Source organism: Stegodyphus dumicola, chromosome 8, assembly GCF_044657685.1.
Source record: "Stegodyphus dumicola isolate Sdum_Otavi_A_Nest chromosome 8, ASM4465768v1".
Classification (NCBI taxonomy): Eukaryota; Metazoa; Arthropoda; class Arachnida; order Araneae; family Eresidae; genus Stegodyphus; species Stegodyphus dumicola.
In genome coordinates this window covers 27,627,172-27,645,851 of record NC_140775.1, presented here as the reverse complement: position 1 = coordinate 27,645,851, position 18,680 = coordinate 27,627,172, and the positions used below count along the sequence as shown (strand labels likewise).

Genomic DNA, 18,680 nt, shown 5'->3' with positions numbered 1-18,680 from the left:
CAATATTTGCATACGTCTGCATCTGTAATGATTTTTAGCCACTCAAATTCAATTATGCTTTTGAAAAATGCTGATTTGTATTGCTTAACAGTTAGTTTACGTTAAGATATAAAATATAAATTTTTATAAATAAATATAACATTTGGAAGTCAATTTACATTAAGATATAAAATATTCCTTAAAAACACATAAAATACTTTTTCATTTTTAAGAGGCCAACCTTGTGATTACATAATCAACTTTTAAAACATTTTGATAAATTTACACCCTTTCTTCATAAATTCTTTAATACATCAAGTTTCATATATACATCAATAAATTATCACATTACAGTAAGACATTCGGTTCTTTTAAATTCCTTTTTTTTTTTAAACTACACAAACTTTTTTCTCCCTGAACTAAATCCAATAAAATAATATAGATTTTTTTCCCTCAGTGCATAAATATATCAAACTAAATTTTGAAATTAGCAGATAAACTCAGGTTAAGTGCAAAAGTATATTAAAGAAATGTTTAAAACACAATACTATTAAAAAATTAGTGCATTCATACTTTTTGATGTAAAATCCACTGTCACCTGAATCATTAATTGGTAATTAAGCCTGAATTTCTTATATAATCCTAAGAAGAAGTATTCAATTTGCACTTTTTTTCAGACATCAAATGTACTCAATTTAACATAAAAAATATTTTTAATATTTTACTGGTAACTTTTGAATTTTTCAGGTAGCTATGCTCAAGTTTTCCTTATAATCACTCTTTTCTTGAACAGTACAACAGTTCCAAAATAGCCATAGGGTTCATACACTTCTTGAAAAACTACTTATACATTTAAACATACATCTTATTTTTTGAAAACATTCATACGAATTATTTTTATATCACATTGATATATTAACTTCAAAATTTGCAGAAATCTATCTCAACACCTGTGTTTTGTGTGTGTGTGTGTGTGTTTTGAATAACTTCTCTGTAGTAGTACCATTGACCTTATCTTTTTAAATATGCCCTATTAGCAGCATCAGTACTTAAAATGGTTAATAGTTCATTAAGTAAAATTTTTCGAGAAGATTAAGAGCAAAGCAGGGATCCAGTCTTAAAAATTGCTTCATACAGGCATTTTTTTTTTTTTTTCCTAACAATTTTTAAAAGCAATTTCTTGACAAATACTTTAAAAAATTCAGCTTCCTTTTTACCTGGGCAGGCCAAAAAAAGGTGTCTGTTTTTGCCATTAAAATTTAAAATTTGTAGCTTATAATGCTATTATTTCTAATCTTCCTGACCTGAGCTGACAACCAAATCAGGTCCATGAATTTTATTGTAGGCATAAGACAAGGTCTGCACCTGTCAGTAATTTAGGGCCCTTATATATCCCTAATTTTGGTCTCTTTATATGAATTTGCTTAGCTCCATTCCAACTTGAAGGAGAATTGCAGATAATTGAACACATACAAAAGTGCAATTCATGGGACAAAGCCTAAATAAATGACAATATAAAATGAGATTTAAATGCGGAGGGAAGACATAAAAGCTGGTGCACATAGGCACATAAATTTCAGACATAAAAGCTGGTGCACATAGATAACTCAACTTTTGAGATGAACAGACAGGATGTTCTAAGAGAAAATTTCTTGTTAGATGTGTAAATTTGAACTCTTCCAGTAATTATGTCTGCAGATTATAATTTATAACAACCACTACAATTTAGCTATGATAGAATTTGAAAGGAAGAATGGAACTGATGCAAGAGCATTATTGTGCTATGATATTAAAGTACCAGTAAATCAAGAAGCATGCCTTCAATGTTCACAATTAATATATCAAAATGAAGCTGCATCTTGTATTCAGATGGTTTACAGAATTTTGAAGATGTCAAAATCTTCTTCAAATGAACACACAGTAAGACCTTCGTTAGCTATAGCCCCAGGAAATGTGATGATCATTTAAAAACTGTTAATCGATGATAATCACTGTACCTAGTGAACAATACAGAGAGAACTTAACATTGAATTTGCAGTTGTACATAAAATTATTCATGAAGAACTACATATGAAAAAAATTATTAAGTAGTTAGTCTTCCGTAAATTAACAGAACAGTAAAATGTATAATGCTTCAGAATCAGTAAAAAAGCCCTAAAATTGCGTAATGGTGCTGGATACCACATTATTTCTAAAATCATAACTCATAATGAAACATACATACTGTTGTTTGATACTCCAATAGGTCAAGCAAGTAAAATCTCTGAAAATAGCCCCCAAATTCTTTCACCTCAGGCTTCTCTATAATAATGCATCTTCTCATTCAGCAAGAGTAGTATTTCAGTGTCTTGAAACAGCAAGACATTAAATTAATTGAAATTCCATCCTACTTTACTGGTCTTTATATGTCTGACTTTTGACTATTTATTAGTCTAAAAAAATTTACATGGCTATTGTTTTCCTACCAAGGATGAGATAAAAGCACATTTTTCATAGCTCTCAAGAAATGGATGGCTTAAAACATCTTTGAAAAATTCACCTATACACGTACAGTAATGTTGGAGGGAGCTACTATAAATACTCCTATGATTCTGATAAGTTGTAATTTTGCTGTATCTAAAAAATTTCAGTGACCGTCAATCCTGACAATGAAAGCGCAAATCCTGTCAAACAAATCAATGTGTGGCAATCAAATTGCAAATTGTTATGCTAAACTCATGTTGTAATCTTCCCCCCCCCCAAAAAAAAAATGCTACAGAAAAACAGCAGTTCCTTTTGTCCTTATTTACAAAAATTAAGACATTCTATTAAGAATCAATTAGGTTTACATAAAACCAAGCCAGAGATCAGTGTTGTGATGACACATTCATCTATTATTGGAGCTAAATCATACAGTTTGCTGAGAGTCTTTGTTTGTTGAGACTGGTAAGTTTAGTTCTCACAACAGACTGACTAAATGCCTATCATGAATTCTCGAATCTCTCATAGTTTCCACCCTTTCTATGAAGAGTCTCCAACTAAAAAGCGAATTTTTGGAACACTATGACGAATACAACAATGGGAAAGGGAGCAATCAACATTTTCAGAAAGAAAGCAGTGTAACTGTATCAACACTTAAGGTATTATAAACAGTGTTCCTGGTGGTAATTTTATATATATTTTATGATGACATTACCAGTATTTCATTTGTTTCTTTACCCATAAAAAAATGTTTAATATTTGAAAACATTCTAGCTTTTAAGCTATCTGGTTACTTGAATGCCAAATAATCAAGTTCTTACTGTATTTAAGAAGAAAAAAAAAAAAAATTCTGAAAGCTTTCAGATTTTGTATTACACCCAAAGGGTTATTTTTTTTTTAACATTTTGTGTGCTACTTTTATTTATTAAATATCCTGTTCTTCGCACTTAAACCATAAAATTCAACTCAACAGCAATATTGCAAAATAATTTTAAAAGAGTACATATACCTTTAGAACTTCCGATACACAGTCTCATGCACTGGAGATAACCCCCCTCCCCCCGGTACAGTGTTGCTATTGCTCGCTTTGAAATCATTGAGTTTGTTAATCAAAAACTCATAAATGCTTTACAAAATATGAAACAGATAATAAAACAAATTCCAAATTTGAGCTTTCAGATGCCCATATTCTGGTGGAGACGTTATTCAAAATTTGATGCCTGTAAGTATTGTTGCTTTATCACAATGCGAGAAAAATACAATTAAATAATGCAGATTCTTCATTATTTAATTTCTTTAAATATAATACAGGGCGATAATATTCAGTGGCAACAATTTGAAAAGTGATTCGATGCAAAATGCCAAAACAAAATTAACAGCCCTTCTGGGCTAAAAAAAAAAAAAAAAAAAAACTACAGAAAACACATCCATTTTAGAATTTTACAGGATTGTAAGAAGCTGAATTTTTTACTCTGATGATATCTACTAATGCACTTCTAAAAATATATTAAAAACAAATATTAGAAAAAAACTGCTTAAAGAAATGTATGACCAGTTGCTTTTTACAAATGTATTTTGAAAAATACACCTGTAACTCTGCACTTTTCACTAACACGAATAACTCACATAATATATAGATACATAGATATCATAGCATGACATTATATGCAAATACCCATAGCACAGAAAGCGTTTGCAAATGATTATTTTTAGATAATTTATCTCATATATCATCAACAGGAGTAGAAAAGCATTTTTAGGTGGAATTGGCATTTTTAGTTCCACCTGAAGAAATGCCTTCATATAGAAATTTGTAAGGAAAATGCCAGCCAACACTTGTTACACACATACATACTCCCCAAAATACTCTATACATCCAGCCCCTCAATTACGAGGAAATAAATCTGAATTGAACTATCAATGTTTCACACTTTTTAAGTACTTAGCCAATTATAAGGAAATCAGTTATTATTTATCCTGACAGTCCAAAGTATCCATTACATATAAAATATATAATTAATTTCATTTCCAAATTATTAATACTTTCATTTGCATTTTTTACTAGCATATATCCTTTTTATAATAAACACATTTCAAATGCAGTTTTCCAGTGAAAATGAAAGCACTAAACAAAACAATGTAATAAATATCTTAAGATTATTTTATACACTCAATGTTCGAAATACATCAAAACCACTTTGGGCAGTGGAAATTAAGACACCAGGCATCTGTTTATGCCAGTGCAATTCTTTGATTTCTTTTTGGCCTTGGTGGATGAACAGCAATTGAGGTGGCAATGCTAAAATTTCAGGACTTAATTCTTTTCCTTCTTCCTGTACATCATCTCTCTCCACAGCAAGATCCCATTGTGTCAACTGGTCGTCAGCTCCAGAAGCAGCAAAGACTGAATGATCTGTTGGATGCCATTCAACACTGGTAATGGGAGCTGTATGATGTTTAAAGGTGCATATTGGATCCCCTTCCTGTAAAAAAAAAATATATATATATATATATATATATAATGTTTTTAAATAACAGCAACAATGAAACAACTTATAAAAATAAAATAACAATAAACTCACATATTTCTACTGCACCCATTTTTAAGACTAAAAACATATAGCTTTTAAACTCTTTCAAATAAATTGCATCTATTAAAAAACAAAATATTTCTTGTTTACTTGCTACCATCATACCATCAAAGAAATGGATGGGAACAAGTAATAAATATAACAAAAAGTTTTCATGCTTAATGCTGCAAAGATACCTTTGAGTTAAAAAAAAAAAAAGTTAAATGAATAGCTGAACATATAAAACAGCCCCAGAACATAATGCACCAACTATTAAATGCAAGTCATATAAAATTGTCACAGCAATGATATTTATATAACACTTTCAAATTCACACTGCCATATGGTATTTGAAAGATAAATTACCTGTTATAAAACATCATATAATTCAATGCTCAAAAAAGCATTTTTATTTTTCAAGATGCTGTTGGTTCTGAGAATTATACTTTCAAATTTTTTAAGTTTTAAGTCAAGCAAGATATTAATTGCTGTCTTAATTTTTTTTTTTTTTTTTTTAATGTTGCAGCTTTTGAAAGACATTCATTGTGCATGTTGTTTTTGGAACTTGATTCTAATTGTTTTGAGTTAACCACCTGATTTTTCTTCATTACCTGACATTCTACTTTACACATTAATTATGTAGAAAATAAATGACAGTTATGAAATTTTATAAAAATGAAGGTGAGTTACTATTATCACAGATTTTTCACAAATATCCTGTAAATTTATGTCTTTTTCTCATAGAAAATACATATTTAAAAAGCCAATAAAATATAAATTCATAAAAGGAAATGAATCTGAAAATCTGTTAACTAAAGTTAATACTGTTTTATCAAAGTACTAATACTTTTTTGCATCTGATGCAAGGAATATAATGGCAGTTGTTTAGTAACCGAAATATAACTGCAATAAATAGTTTATTAAAAATTTTAGTTGATTTCTGAAAATCGCATATGAAGCAGTAACCATATAAAGTATAAAACTAAGAAATAAGGATGCTGCCAGCATTTTAAGTAACAAAACATCCACTTCCACTAAATTAAGTTTTACATTAATGAAACTGTATTTTTTAAAAAGGTACCCAAGCAATTTACGCATAAAAGTAAATTTTGCAGCAATTAAAATAATTTGCCACAAAAAATTATTTCCTTTTAAAGTGTTCTAACAGTATGAAAAATTAAAACAGCTCAATTACAAAATACACGGAACGAAACAACTTTCTTTAAAAGAATCTTGAAACCATACAATAATTAAAGAATTATTTGTTATTATTATAAGATGAAAGCTACACCTTTTCAAATTGTCCAACTAAAACAAAAGTAATTACAACTATTATTTAAGCTATGAAATACTTCTTGAATATATAGAGGGTGTTTACACATTTTTGTAATGATTTTGATTTTCTCCATGAATTTGAATATCAATTTTTAAGTACAAATGTGATTGGCATCAAACTGGAATAAGTTTTCATTATCATCTGCAACATTAAAAATATTCTTTTGTTTAAAATGCTGCTGAAAAGCAATAGATCGAAGACTATATTTTTACACTATCCGAAGAAAAATACTCTTATTCAGTTATTAAAAAAGAAGAAGATGTGAAAAGCATGGTTTGAATATTCCTACATGTAAAATACATGACATAATTAATATGAAAGAAAGAAACATCAAAGTTTACATCTGATTGCGAAAAAGGCAAAAAATGCATATCCAACAAAGGTACGTACAGCTCTTATTAAACCTAAAGTTGCATCTCATGTTTTAAAAAAAAATCCAGCCTGCCAAAGCACCACTGCAAAAACCTTTAAATATCTCTATAAGAACTGTGAAAAAAAATATAAAATCTGATTTAAAGCTAATCAAAAAAAAAAAAAAAAAAAATGCTCATCACCTAATGCCGAAACATACTTCTCAGGGTAAGACTAATGCGCAGATTGATGTATAAAAATTATTTGACAGCTGAAAAATGGAAATACATAGTTAAAATTGTTGAGGCTTGGATACACAGTAAGTCTGAAATCTTGACTCGTTGGGACTACGATTATGCATTTGGGGATTTGTCCAGATATTAGATCATCAGTTTAAATCTAGTAAGATGGCATGCAGAAATTATAAAATTAAAAATATGAAATTGTGATTAATGAAATAATGAAGTATTTATGATCTAAAGGGTATCAAAATTTACAAAAAAAAAAAAAACTTAATATTTGTTTGTTTACCTTATTAAATATTTCTTTCAATGTAAGTTGCTTCGTTTTTTGTGCTAATACTTTTTCTTCAATTCTCATAATCTCTTGTTTAGTTACATTGTTGAAGTCCTGTAGCTGCTATTTCAAGAATTCTAACAAACTTGTCAATCGAAATTTTCTCGTTTTCAATAACTTCTCTGTCACTTCTTCACTATCGGTAGCGGTATTTTCTGGATCTAGAACCATACTACATATTTTGCCATTCATTAATTGATAGATGATTGAGAAGCATTGTCATCACAATGAAAACTTCTTTTTTATCATCTTCATTTATTACTGCTTCACATTTCTTTACAAAAATTGTTAATTGGAAAATTTCATCTTTGTTTTGTGATATCCGAAAACCTTTAAAATTAGCGGCTATCATCATCAAATTTAGCTATTCTTTACTATACATATTTGGCTATGCATCATGTGCTTGGCAACTAACTACAAGTTGTTCCGTTAAATTTTATCTTGCTTCTATCGCTCACTGAGACAATTAAGCCTGAATTATATTAGTTTAATTATTTATTATATTTATGTCTATTTCTTGCACATGTTTAAGGCTTATCAGAGTTCTGAATAAATAAATTCGCACCATATACTTAAGCCTTATTAAGGGCCGGTACTAGATATCTTATCGCCTGATTCAGTCTCTGTGGGTCCTAAATTATGTGACTCGATGCTGCCATACGAGCCCTGGCACTAGTTTTGGGTTTATGTGAATAACAAATCAGTTATTCTTAATTCAAACAGCCCTAAATGTAATCTTTGGGTCTATGAGTATCATCAACAAAATCTATTTTTAGCATATGGAAAGAAATTTTTGGTAAATTCCCTGTCAACATTTTTTAGCACATTTAACTTAAATCTGTAATCATCGCCAAGCGTAATGTCACCATAAAAAGTTATCACACTTCTTTATTATTCAATTACTAACATAAAAAAGTGTTAAGGCACTGCTACATGAGTCATTACTCAATTTGTCATGTTTTGATAAACATGCGGTGATGAAAGGAAAGTATAATAAAAAATTATTCGCCAGGTTGGCGTCAGATCAACGATGTATCTATGTGGAATGTTTCTGTTTGAGATGTATGCCAAGCAGATATGCAGCAACGAAGCCAAATTACTGATCATACAAATTTTTGCTAAAATAATTGTTTCTTCAGTAACAAGGTACTATTTTATTTAGTGCCAAAGTGAAATTAAGAATTGGGACTCTCCAGATGTTTTATTATTCGTGCAGGGCATTTGATTTCGCATCAAATGAATGCGCATTCAAGCATGAGTATAGCCTACGAGAAAACGTTGGTGGTGGTTTTGAGGTCCGGACTTTAGATCATTCCGGATAATGGATGTCCAGATTTCAGACTTTGAACTATACTTATCTGACTGCAATAGAAAAAGATCAATTTACTACCGAAAAAGAATTAATTTTGGGTTAATTTAGGTTTAGAATTAATTTTTCTAAAGGTTTTATGGTTATTACAGGATTCTCTTATAACAGAAAACTTAAAACAAGGAAAGTAGAACAAAATGTCAAAATTAATTAGGATTATTATCAGAAATATGTTTTAACACCTATATTCAAAGAAGAATTTCCATCTCTTTATCCAAAAAATCTTCACTATGTTAAGTTCCATCAGGATAAAGCTCCAAGCCATGCCTCTAAATCTATTGCTCTATTTTTTGAAAAAATAAGAAACAAAACCGGAATTGAAGCCATTCCCTTTAAATGCATTCCACCCAAGTACCCTGATGTATCTTCTATGGATTACTGCGCATTCAAAATTATAAAACAAGCTATTTATAAGTGGCATCCCAAAACACTGGATGGACTCTGGAAGATTGTGAAGAATAAAATCAACCTTCATGTTTTAAGAAGAGGACTTTTATCTTCGAAATCGAGATGTAATATGATTGTTCAATCCAAAAGGGCCATCAGACTGAATATATTAGAAAATAAAAATTCTAAGGTTTGTTTTATATAAATCTTTGCAAAATCATTACAAAAATATGTGAAACCCTCTGTAGTCAGTCATACAGACAAAGATAATACATATATTAATAAACATTCCAATCAGCAGCAACATTTACTTGGTTTAATTAAAACTCTTTTGATTTAGATTATGAACTATTTATAAGACAGCTATACTTACAGGAAACTTGCGGAGGTCCCACACTCTGAGTTTTCCATCATCACCACCAGAAAGGATAAAAGGTTCACTCTTATTCCAGCTGATAACATTTACATCACTATCATGAGCATTTTGCCTTGTTAACATACAAGCTTTGTTGCTGGAGGCTCTGATGTCCCATATTCTGATAGTTTTATCAACTGAACATGAAGCCATTACCTAGTCATAGATTTTTTAAAAACAAAAATTATTAGCAAACAAAAAAAGAAAAGAAAATAGCACATTGTTTCAAACTAATTTTACAGCAAAAAAAAATTAGCTCATTTAATACAGTTGAACCCTGCTATCATGAACACTAAATCCTGGTAACAGTATACCTTATGAACCCTATAATGAACAGTAATCTTTTTTATCATATCTAACTTGCTATACACTTTAATATTATTTTATACTCTTATAGCAAGCCTCCAAGACTATGAAAAGGGGATATAATGAATTATACATATGGATATTGTGGATATAATGAATTATACATATGGATATCGTAGCTTAAAACATCTTTTGTGTTTTTCATATTTTTTCCAGAATTTCTACAAGTTTTAATGAAAAAAATTACTATGCGTTAAAATCATCAGTGCTTAGAATATTAGGCTTCACACTGCTAATTCCATCTGGAAAGGTTACCTCTACATGAATTTTTTTTTTTTTTTTTTTAATTTTATTTTCACCCTCCCTTTTCTCTTTTTTCAAAGGTTATATGAAACAGATATGAGTACACACGTAACTTTATTAGACAAACAAAGGTCAAATTTAAACAAATGTCATGCGAGACAGATAAGACAGACACCTAACTCTAGGAGAATGAGAATACAATAAGCATATTTTGGGAAACCATACAGTGTACATGAACACTGAACCAAAAAGCATGTTCTCTGATTTCATTAAAATTATTTGAGTCAGATGGAACTCTATTCAAGGCTGATGCTATAATGAAAATTTTGAAATGTTTGCTTTTCAGGGAAGGAGTACCAAATCTTATGGGCATGACTCTTTTCATGATTTCATGATTCTTCTTTCAGGAAATGAAAAGTTTCAATCATTATAAATTTTTGGTGTATAAATGCTAGCCAACTTTTATCATCTGAACCAGAATTTTATATTTTTAAGTTTTTGCAAGACACAACATATTCGTAAAGCTTATTGAATCTTTGTGCTGCAACCACACATATCTTGGAGGAAGTGACTGTGTTCTCTTTGACATTGGATAAGATGCACTGGTGATGACAATATCTATCTTTTTCACATTTTCCAGAAAAGAAAATCTCTCACATGAGTTAACCAAACTCCCTGTTTTTTTTTTTTTTTTTTGCCTGTGTAAAAAAATTCAACTATGTGGTGAGCTGCAAACATAAAGATTTTGCATTCAAAATGAAGTGAATATTATTCAAAAAATACAAAATAGACGCAGCCAAATCAATATTTGGCAGAAATAAAATTTATTAGATCTACAGTTGGTATCACATGGGAAAAAAAAAAAAATTCTGTAACTTCTGCTCATAGAAGAAATTTAGATGCAAGGAAAAAGTTAAGAGTTAATATAGGGATATTGATAAAACACTTATGAAATGGTTCACCATTTCAAAGAAGCTGTAATCTGCCATTATATGTACAAATGCTAATGAATTTATCAGACTCCCTGAATAGACTACAAATAATTAAAAAAGTAATAACAAGTGTACATAATAATAATTGCAATTAAATCTGATTTTTTAAATTAGATTTATTATGTGTTTCTTTTTGTAAACACAAGAATGTTAATCAGTTTTTTCCCCTTTATCCATATTTAATGTTTGCATGTTTTTATAAGTAACCCATTTTTCTCATTGGATCTTTTTTTCTTATCTCAGTACAAAATTAATTCAATAATCCCTCGGTGACTTCTTAAAGCTTCATAATAAAGATTTTGGCATAATTTAATTTTTAAATCATACAAAAATAGCAGCAAAATTTTTATTTTAAGAAAAACATCTGAATACATTTATAAAATAAACTAAAATTAAATTGCTATAAATAGTTGCTCTAAACTTACATGAAAGGAAAATATACATCTATATTCTAATACTATTTGTTTCCGGTTAAAATTCTCCAACCTGAAAATCTTTTCTGTTTTTCATTTCATTAAGGTTAAACCCCTATCACATACGATATTTGTTGCCAGAACAAAACGTTTGGTGGAACAGTTCTGAGAAATGCTCTTTCACGAAATAGGGTTACCATCTTCACTTGGTAAACAGGCTGAAAGCCAAACAAGAATCAGTTATCGCTCAGATTGGCGAAAGTGACATTTCCTTTCAAGTGACGTTTGCTTCTTCGTGTTTTTTGTATCGCTCACACTCTTTTCGTTTTAAACCTTACTGTTCGTAATGGAAGATAATAGAAAGGTGTTTGCTATCAAGTTAATCACTTTGATCTCCACTCTGGCACTTCAAGTAACAGATAAACACACTTCTGGTTATAGCATACATCAGTAATAGCCAAGTTCTGTATACACTAAATAGTTTATCACGGGTGCTGGATAAGTCTATTTATCAGACATTACTTATGTGTATTTACTGTTGTCTGCATTCCACTGAAAATTTGATAGCTCACTGGAAAATTTGTGACCTGGTGAAAGCATTTTCTTGACTAACTTTATGGCTCATAATTACTGTTCTGTCCATTCAAACAAACAGACAAAAAAAAAAAAAAAAAAAAAGACCTCCTATGACAAAAATCTATATGGCTGATATTTACATCCTCACAGCTAGCAGATACTATTCAACAAAATAAAGATCAAATAAAGCACATGAATACATGAGCAATCAAACATGTGCAGTTTACTGTCCCATAGAACACTCGGTAATATACCTAAAACACATTAATTATACCAACTCTAGAAATTAGATAGTGCACATCATGAGTTTCTTTTATGTGATTATGGCAAAGCCTCGAGGGATATCTGCCTAACAGGAAGGATCCCTTTGTAGATTTTTCAAAACTGGCTCGTATACCAGTTACAAATGGGAAAAACCAAGAAAACGTCCATCTAGCCAGCCCCTTCCCGGCATTCTAACTTGAGACAGAACTACCAGTGTTCAATGACGCTTCGGCTACTAGTAGGCCCGTGCACTTAATTGGAAAGTACAATTCATTATGTAAACAGACATGAAGGTGATAATCAGTTGTGCACTGTTTTAAGTAATCAAATGTTATAAATGCATAGCTGTTACATTTCTTATTATTTATTAGTCATGTTTATATTACATAGATCATACATATGATATAATTATGAATTAACCCAATAACAAAATGTGTACACTCTTTAGTACTCAAATGCTCATCAATTACTTTTCAACTGACTAGATATCCATAATAATTTGCAAAGAACTGATGACTACAGTTGCTGCCAATTACATGATCATTATATGAATTAAAAGTAACTTCAAATAAACTTTTTGGCAATGTTCATTTTTGTATTCATACATACATATATATACACATCTAATAAGTCATATATTTACATACAGATAGAGAGATGCGATAGTTTAGAAGTTGTTGATATATTTTTATTAGTATTAATGTAATGAATAAGATTTATATTAATGAATGTATATACAAATGTTTTTCATCATGCATAATAATAAATCCATAAATTTCCAATGTTTCAATATGTAGCATTTACAATAGAAGTATAGTTTCTAATGTATTTATAATCCAAAAAGTTTTTCATTAATAACATGAAAATAATAGACAAATTTAATGAGTATTCTCATTATTACATAAGCTATGCTTTTCTTTTTTTTATGCATCTTTTATGCTGTTTAAAATGTGTCACTGATTATGCAATTAACAATTTAAAAGATAAGTGATTAGGAGAAAAGCCGTGCATGTACAAACGGATTTTAAAAAATTATTCAACTTAAATTTAAGAAATAAAATTCTATTATATAACAGTGATAATTACACGATCAGCACGAAATACGACAAATTTGGCGAACTTTTGGTGACGAACAATTTGTAAACAAATCCGAGCTGCAAGAATGTTGTAAAATACTGTCAACTCTGAAATTTCCATGATTATATATTTAATGAATATATAAACATTTTTAAAATGACTCAGGCAGTTATATTACAACAAAACAGCAATGATTCCATCGGCCTCTATTTCCACCATCCATGACTTCACAGTGAGAGCCATTGCCATACCATAACTGCCAACCTCTAAAGATAAAAATTCAGAAGATTTCTTCCCCAAATTCAGAAGATTTCTCCAAAATTCAGAAGAACACGAAGAATTAATATCATGCTTTGATATTAAAAAAATAACAATTCATAGAAAAAGAAAAAAGAAAATTGTACTTACATTAGTAAATCTCAATTAAGTAGTAACTAAAAAATTACATTAGTAAATCTCAATTAAGTAGTAACTAAAAAATGTATTAGGAAACATAAAACAAGAACTTAATGTTACACAAAAAAATTATTGCAATGAATTTAGAGTGCATTTTTTGGCCTTAGCCAAAAATTCTTTGGAAAATTTCCTGTCATAACAATTAGTTTCCTCATAACATTTAGCAATTAAAATGTTTTCTAGAGTTTTTGGTGAAATTGAAGAACGAAACATAGTTTTGTTTTTCTTCACAACACTGAAGACTCTCTCGCACTCAGCATTACTGTGTGGAATTACGAGAATAGCACATAATTGCTTGCTAGTCTATCATATTTTGGTGTTCCATCAGCTCTTTTTATTCTTTTTAAGGTACCAACCAACGAGGACATAAAATCCATTTTCTCCAGAACTGGCAAAGTCTTCAAACTGTGCAGCAGAAAATTGGTTCTGTAGTTCATCTAAAGCATCATTATGGCATTCATTTTCTTTAATTGTTAACAAAAATGGAAATTTATCAATAAAGAAACGAATCTTTTCAAAAGATGAATTTTCAATTTGTTTCAAATTTGCCACTTCAGCATTTAACAGAACTTCATTTTGCAATAGAAACTTCCTTACAATGTAATCACAGGCTGAGGAAGAGTACTTTCTAACACATTGAAAAAATTCTTTTTTCTCATGATCTTTCAAAGAATTTACAAGTTCCCTGGTTTGATTTCCAATTATAAGATCATTGTCATCCTTTTGATTTGCCAAACTATTATAGGCAACACGAATCAACACACTGTTTTTCACAACGGACGGTTTTACAAACTTAGTATAAAGTTCTTTCAAAAGATCATTAAGAATTTGGATAAGCAGGGGAGATTTTGGCGAAGCTGATTGTAGAAGGGTATTTACACTTTCAAAAATCTTAATGGTACTTAACACAAAACTACAATATGCTTTGTTCAAATCCGAAGAAAGAAGATAGAAAATTCTTTCCTCTCGGCTAATAGAAGACTGTTTCTTCTTCCCTTCAACTTCTTTAACAAAGTTGACCTTTGAGGAGTCTTCTAAGCATTTTCTTTTTAAAGGGTTTGATTCTGTGTGTTGGCTTTTCCCTTTTAAAGCATTTTGATTAGAAGCAAAGTTGGTTTTCGGAATCTTATATGCCACCAAATTTGATGGGATCTGTGGTTTCGTTTTGGTCTCTTCGTGAAAATATTTTAGCAATGCATCCCACTGTTCAATAAACCTTCCTAGCGCTCTGCCTAAGGATAACCATCTCGTGCATACATGTTTCAGAATTTTTCTCGTTTCACCAGAGCACAGTTCTTGGAAATTCTTTAGGTTTTCTTTCCTTTTTACACTTTTTTCCAGATAGAAAAACACATCAATCAGAAGCTGGTCCATATTTAATGGTAAAGCAGCTGCAGCTTTTTCTGCTGCCAAATTAATTAAGTGGCATGGGCATCCAATAACAATTAATTCATTTTGTTCTTTTTTGAGAAAAGAGGCTACACCCTTTTGTCACCCACCATGACATGAGCATTATCTGCACCAAATGAAATGCAGTTTGATATTGGGATGTTAAGTTGTTTCAACTCATTAATTACCAAGGAGGCAATATTTTCCTCCGTAGCATCTCCATTTAACAATGGAAGACGCAAAAGATGAGTTTTCATTTCATTGGAAACATGTGACAACAATGGGGTAAAGCTTCCAATCGCTGTCGTTGCTGCCATCGATTGACACCGAAAATGCTGAATTCTGGAGTGCAGCTATCGTTTTACTTTGTGCATCGCAAGCAATTCCGTTCACAATAGAAGATGTTTTCGTGCGAGCACAAGCATATTTCTGAGCAATCTTGGAGTCGGGGAAACATCCGTCTGAAAAGTTGACCGGCGTGATCGGCAGCGCTTAGCGGCACGTTGTGTTCGATGAGGAATGCAGTAAACAAACACTCTGCCAAAATGACATCGGCATCCAAATTCGTAGCCGAATTTGAAAAAAAATCATCCACTTTCTTTGACGTTGTCAAAGCCGAAGCATTAACTTCATGCTTTTTAGACTTAACATGCTTCACAATGTCGCTTTTTCCACCGTGACTTATTATGAAGTCACACACGCACACGTTGCAAAATGCATAGTTATTTCCTTTGAAGGATTCTTTAATTGTTGGAAATTCGGCTTTGTAGGCAGGCTGAAAATATTGAGAATACGGTTTTTTTGAACTCATTTCGTAACAACGACGTACTAAGAAAATTCGTAGCACGTGCAAACAAACAAACAAAAAAACAAAAACAAAAAAAAAAAAAAAACAGTAATAAATAATCTGGCGCCCACAAAGAAAAGAGTGGGAGAAACAAGTTCAGTGCATTGGATTGGCTGGTTAAGCGGCGAGTTGGGAGAAACCGCAGGTTACTGGATTCGAAGTAGTCGGTAGTTGGCGGTAAAACACGATGCAATTGGCAAAAATCGCTGAATTGGCGAAAAATTCTAAAATTTCGACAAAAATCACTAAAAACACTTGAAAAAGGAAAAAAATGTAAAAAATGGATTATGATCGTAAAATCGTAAAGACAAACGCATTTTCGTAAAAATTACGAAAAATTTGTAAAAGTTGGCAGGTATGCCATACTGAAAGTTACCCGTGATCCTTCAGAAGCAGAACTTTTGTCTGATTGGTTGAACATTCGAGGAACATGTCTCCAGCTGAAACATTTTCGGAAAAGTTTTAAAATGTTGCTCGTTGCCTGGACATGTTCCTCTTAGCTAGACGAAACATTTCTCGGAAGCCTCCCGCTTAAAGCAGTGCTACTAGAATATCATTTCTTGGAATTGTCCCGTGTAGCCGCGTGCGTCCCTAGAAGTGATAGCCTCTTTAGATTAAATTTATTTATCATGACAACACAGGAAAATCAAGGAATATCAGCTTCAGAAGTGGGATTTTGGAAGACCGTATTTTGAAAGTAAATTAATTCAAACACTATTCCAAAAATATTCTAAGCAAAAATTTATTTCAGTAAATAGCAAATAATTAAATGATACTAATTGATTTGGCAGCAGAAAGATGCAACTTATATTGAAAAATAATTTTTCTTAGATTTATAATTTTATTCCAAAACAAAAAGTAAATACATTTTTTGCTGAAAATACCATAGAAATCTAATAAAAATATTTGAGAACAAATAATATTAATCAAAAATTTAAGAAAAAATATTTAATAAAAACTGTAAAAAGTAAAAATTCTGTTACCTAAATTACGAAACAACTTCATAACAACTGACATAAAACACATGAGAAAATTATATTTTAATAACAATTAAATATATTAATTTATAATATATTTTAATAAATACTTTTAACATATTTTTTTAATTTTAAAAAGGAGGTATTTAGCGACATATCAGATTATTTAATGCAAAAAAACTGCAACAACAGATAATGCTCACTCCACATTTTTCAACGTAGATTGTCACAAACATTACATAATTTGTCTAGATTTTCACTTAATATCTTAAAAATACGAAATTTTGCTTAAATTTAGAAAAATTTGTTTTTAAAGGTGGAAAATGAATTTTTTTTCCTTCATATTTTCAACAATGTCTCATGGTATATATGCCAACATTTTCATTAAAATTGATTTAGTTTCACTTAATCTGAACAACTTTGCCTTGAGAAAACTAAACATTAAACTGTTTTAAATGGCTATTTGCAACTGAAAGAAAATTTACAGCCTTTTCAAGCTTTTTATTTCAGTGCTCGTTTTACTCTATTATTTTATTGAAAATTTTTTATCCTCTAGTTATTTTTAACATAAATTGAACTGCAAAAACTACTAAAATATTTTAAAAAGAAAGCAGTTACTTGCCTTCTTTTAATCTGATCATAAAACCAGACATTTTCAAAATGTCAAGTTTCTTTCATCTTTGGTATTCAGGTATTAGAAGCCAAATCTAAGTGAAACCACCAGGATTCAGTAGTCACATGCTACTGGGAAAAGGTTCTTGTTAAATCATGAAAGTGGCCATTCCATTACCACACACCCACCTTAATAGCCATATATAATAGCCACCTTATAACCACAATTGTTTTAATATCCTTTCTCTTTAGTATGTGAGGCTGTTATAATAAGCATTGACAGTATCATAATTTTTCTACTTGGTTAGTTAAATGTCAGCATATTTAAATAATTAATATAATGACATTAGAAATATCTTACAGTAATATCAAGAGTACAGGTGTTCCAAATTTTTCAGCACTGTGTCATATTATGTCAGTTCCACAGTTTTATCAACCACATGGCTCAATAACTGTTGATAATGGGCTCTTAAGATCTTCAATTTGTTCTCCATTCAACTACCAGTTTCTCTGAGTGATGCCTCTTTGCATTTAAACAGTGATGTAGCTAGAGGGAGGCAGAGGGGATGATCCACCTTGGGCAGCACATTTCTGGAGGCAGCATTTTTAATGTGAAACATTATTTTATAAAGGTTTGTCAGGCTGATCGGCAAGGCAAATAATAAATTATCAAATTCTGAATTGACATACAGAATTACATTAATGTGCAAAATAGCTTTTGCATATTACAGTATTAAAAAAAAAAGTCATCAAGAGATTTCAAAATGGCTGCATACTCGTTATGCCTTTTTTATGCTCTCAAAACTTTTGAATGAAAATTATGACTCTCAATTAAATTATGATATGGTGACATCAATAAGGAAAAATTCCTCATTATGAGAGGAGCATTCCAGAATTTTATTTCCCTTATTGCCAGGGAAAGCAAAATAGGAATGTGGAAGAGCAGTAGTACTATTGAATTTTTGCAGTTTATTCTAAACTACAAGCTGCAGAACAAAGTTCCAAATATTGTAATACTACTGCAA

The 18,680-nt window shown here is 30.4% G+C and overlaps 1 protein-coding gene across 1 annotated transcript in view; it reads right to left on the bottom strand.

Moving 5' to 3' along the window:
- Positions 1–269: 269 nt before the first annotated feature.
- The window catches only part of LOC118180220 (glutamate-rich WD repeat-containing protein 1-like), a 37,672-nt gene continuing 19,261 nt past the window's right edge, over positions 270–18,680 (bottom strand). The window contains exons 5-6 of the mRNA XM_085821694.1: positions 9,402–9,599; positions 270–4,922 (exon numbers count right to left, since the gene is read on the bottom strand). Coding sequence (XP_085677820.1) covers positions 4,602–4,922; positions 9,402–9,599 — 519 coding nt within the window. The 3' untranslated portion in view covers positions 270–4,601. The remainder of the gene's footprint in view (positions 4,923–9,401; positions 9,600–18,680) is intronic.